General features: G+C 48.1%; 1 protein-coding gene across 1 annotated transcript; it reads left to right on the top strand.

The window, feature by feature from the left end:
* Nucleotides 1-1,105: 1,105 nt before the first annotated feature.
* Nucleotides 1,106-1,723, top strand: LOC106319873. The gene has a single exon (XM_013758276.1). It carries the CDS (start codon nt 1,106-1,108, stop codon nt 1,721-1,723), a length of 618 nt encoding a protein of 205 aa, XP_013613730.1.
* The last annotated feature ends 2,474 nt before the right edge of the window (nt 1,724-4,197 follow it).

The raw sequence follows: 4,197 nt of genomic DNA, 5'->3' as shown, positions 1-4,197 counted from the left end.
TAGCTTAATGCACAACTAGATGAAGAAATATATTTTTAAACACCCTAACAATTGTTTGTGTCAGTAATACATTTATCAACCTATTGAGAAACCTAAATCTAACAATATGGACTACTCAGACATATTCATGAAACACATAGTTATGATGGTTTGAATAATACTTAAATAAAATACACAATAAAAGTAAGCAACATAATAAGTGAAAGGAAGGGAGTTCAAGAGCTTCTCTGTTTTTTGTAGTACTGCTCTATCTCTCCAATTCTAAGCTCTCTCCTTTCAATGATGGCCTCTTGCTTCCTTCAAATTAGGTCTAAAAAGGTCTCTAAGCAAGTCTGCCTCTAAAATGATACAAAACCCTAATAAATAGCCTAACAGACGGCCATAGACTTAAGATGTAATTATTGAAACTTTTGTGAAACTTGAAATCTTCTAATTTGTCATTAACTCTCGGGTCGCTTCGCCGTCGATCGATGAGAAGAGCTCAACATCGATCGATATTTGTTGGCAATCGTCGGTCGATATTTCTTGGAAACCGTCGGTCGATATTTCTTGGTAATCGTCGACCACCTCCTATTTCCAGCAAAGCTCAAAAGATCTCCAAATAGCTCCAAATACATCATTTTCTTCTAGTTAGTACCTGAACCTGTAATTACTCTAAATAAACTCTATATAATAGTAAATATATCTTAAGACACTTATAAACCATGGCTAATAATGGATAAAATCCGTGGTCTATCACAGATACCAGAACCTGCCGATCGAGAAGTAAGAAGGGATGGCTGTGTCCACGTGGCCTGACATCTCTCACCTCTCCGTCTCAAGGCCGTAGCGGATAAATGTTCTGAGGCAGATGGGCCAACATGTCAAGTGGCCTCAGAAGATGAAAGCACCCGATTCTTTCAGGAACCCTGGTCTCTGGTTTGACTTCCACCGAGACCATGGTCACAAAAACAGAGGACTTCGTCGCACTAAAGATCGAGGTCAACGAATTGATTAAGAAAGGACACCTCAGGGAGTTCCATTCCTAGAAGGCCAAGAGCCATCTAAGCAAGGAAACAACGAGAAAGCCCACTGAAGCTGCTCCCGTCTCGCCACCTCGACAGGAATGATATCACATGTCATATCAGGCAGTTCGGAGATCAGCGGCATAAGCCACGCACCCGCGAAGAAAAGCACTTGGAACGCCAAGAACGGCCTAGAGGCAGCCAAGCCGAAATGCCTGCTCTTGGGTACGGACGAAATAAGTTTCATGGCCAAGGAGCAGGAAAAGATTCTCACCCCCCATCATGATGCCATGGTTATATCGCTCACTGTAGCGAACTGCCTGGTGAAAAGGATACTGGTAGATTATGGAAGCTCCGACAACATCATCTTCCAGGCCGCATACAAGGATCTAGGACTGGAGGAAAGCACTCTAACTCTAAGGATAACCCCACTCATAGGGTTCAGCGGAGAAGTCAAGCAAACCGCCAGAGAGTTGACCCTCCCAGTATATGCTGAAGGGCTCAACATGTCAACCAAGTTCCTTGATGTTGACTGCGACTCATCCTACAATATGATCCTAGGACGGCCCTGGATTCACGGCATGGGAGCCATCCCTTCGACTCTTCACCAGATGGTGAAATTCCCTGCACCCTGGGGCATAAGGACAATAAGAGGGGAACAAGAGTATTCCCGCCTCTGCTACCATACTAACTTTAAGGGAAAGACCAAGGTCTTATAGCAATTACAGAGCAAGCCTCCAGCTCACCATAACGAGGAACCGGAGATAGAAGAAATGGATGACATGCAATTAACCGAAGGAGATCAGACCCGACATCTCAAAATCGGCTCTAAGCTGACCGAAGGACTAAGGAGGAGGTTAATAGACTTCGTCAGGTCGAACTCCGACTGTTTCGCTTGGTCTCACGCAGATATGCCTGGGATCGACATGGATATCATCATGGACAATCTGCAGGTAGATCCCTTATATCAACCCGTCAGACAAAAGAGGAGGAAGTTTGCTCCCGAAAGGGACGAAATCATCAACGATGAAGTCAAAAGCCTGCTCGGCGCGGGATTCATTCACGAGGTACAATATCCGGAATGGCTAGCCAACGTCGTGGAAGTCAAGAAAAAGAATGGGAAGTGGAGAGTCTGCATAGAATTCACAGACCTCAACATGTCCTGCCTTAAGGACCCCTTCCCTCTGCCTCATATCGACAAGCTGGTTGACGCTACCGTGGGTCATCAGCTGATGAGCTTCATGGAAGCGTTCTCCGGCTATAATCAAATACTCATGCACTCAGAAGACCAGGAGAAAACATCTTTCATGACGTTTAGAGGGATCTATTGCTACAAGGTTATGCCCTTTGGTTTAAAGAACACGGGATCAACCTCCAGCGACTGGTGACTATGATGTTTGCCGACCAGATAGGACGAACCAAGGAGGTCTAAATCGACGACATGCTGTTCAAGTCCCTAGAGTCTGAGGACCACATATCTCACCTGCAACAAGCCTTCTCCACTCACCGGAAGTACAACATGAAGCTCAACCCAACTAAATGCTCATTCGGGGTCAATTCTGGCAAGTTCCTCGGGAACATTGTAACCCACCGGGGGATCGAGGCCAACCCGGAGAAAATCAAGCCCATTCATTCGATCCCTTCCCCGAAGAACGTCAAGGAGGTCCAAAAGCTAACTGGAAGAATGGCGGCCTTGAGTAGATTCATCTCCAGACTCTCAGACAGATCTCATGCCTTCTTTGTAACTCTCAAAAACCAAAAGAACTTCCAGTGGACGGAAGAGTGCGAATCCGCTCTCCATGAGCTAAAGGCATATCCCACCACTTCTCCTCGCCTATCTAAGCCACTACTCGGTGAGGTTCTGCTGCTATATCTGGCAGTCTCGGAGCACGCCGTAAGCGCCGTCCTGATACGCGAGGAGGCAAGCAAGCAGCTACCAATCTACTACGTAAGTAAGGCTCTCCTGGATGCGGAAACCCGCTACAGCCAATTAGAGAAGCTGGCCTTAGCCCTGATAGTCGCCGCTCGTAAGCTGCGACGCCACTTCCAGGCTCACCCAATTGTGGTAGTCACCTCCTTCCCTCTAAAGTTGGTTCTCCACAAGCCCGAAATCTCCGGACGCCTCGCTAAATGGGCTGTGGAACTAAGGGAGTACGACGTAATCTTTCGACCTACCACATCTATAAAGTCACAGGTTCTGGCAGACTTTGTGGCTGAATTCTCCCCGACCTTGCTCCCGGCTCTGGAGCAAGAAGTGCGCCTCCGAAGTAAAACAAAGGAAGAGGGAGGAAGAGGGAGAATGGGTCCTGCACGTCAAAGGATCCATCAACGTCAGAGGAGCCGGAGTAGGAATAGTGCTTACCTCCCCGACAGGGAACACGGCCTCAAGGGCCGTGAGATGCAACTTCAAAGCAACCAACAACGAAAGCGAGTACAAGGCCCTAATCGGTGGGCTAACACTCGCCCATCAGATGGGGGCAGAAAACATCCAGGTCTTCGGTGACTCCCAGCTAATAGTCAACCAGGTACATGGAGTGTACCAAGCAAAGGACGACAACATGATCCAGTATCTGGCGGTCGTCCAGTGTCTCCTCAAGAAGTTAAAGAGTTACAAGCTCTCTCAAATCCCCAGGGAACAAAACTCGCAAGCCGATGCCCTGGCTAATCTAGGGTCCTCCCTTGAAACAAACAGCCTGATGAGTATACCATTGGTTGTGCTTTAATGGCCAGCAACCCTGGAGGAACCCCAGTCAGAGGAGATCTCCGCTGTCGAAGAAGGCGAAACCTGGATGACCCCCCTAGTCCGGTACCTAGAGAACGGCATTCTCCCGGAAGATCGCAATGAGGCCAGAAAAATCAAGAAGCAAGCCGCAAGGTATTGTATCTCCCAGGAGAAGTGTACCGGAGACCCTTCTCAGGCCTATACCTAAGGTGTGTCACACATCGAGAAGTCGCTAGAATCCTTGTAGACCTACATGAAGGAGATTGTGGATCCCACTCTAGCGGCAGGAGCCTAGTGCACAGAGCCAGAAGGGCAGGCTACTATTGGCCCACAATGGCTGCCGACGCCAACAGACAAGCCAAACACTGCGACCAGTGTCAGAGGCACGCTCCAGTTTCTAAACTTCCTCCAGAGAACCTCAAGTCCATAATCTCACCGTGGCCCTTCAGAAAGTGGGGCATGGACATAGTA

Source organism: Brassica oleracea, unplaced genomic scaffold (genome assembly GCF_000695525.1).
Source record: "Brassica oleracea var. oleracea cultivar TO1000 unplaced genomic scaffold, BOL UnpScaffold00671, whole genome shotgun sequence".
Taxonomy (NCBI): domain Eukaryota; kingdom Viridiplantae; phylum Streptophyta; class Magnoliopsida; order Brassicales; family Brassicaceae; genus Brassica; species Brassica oleracea.
This window is presented reverse-complemented; position numbering and strand designations above follow the sequence as displayed.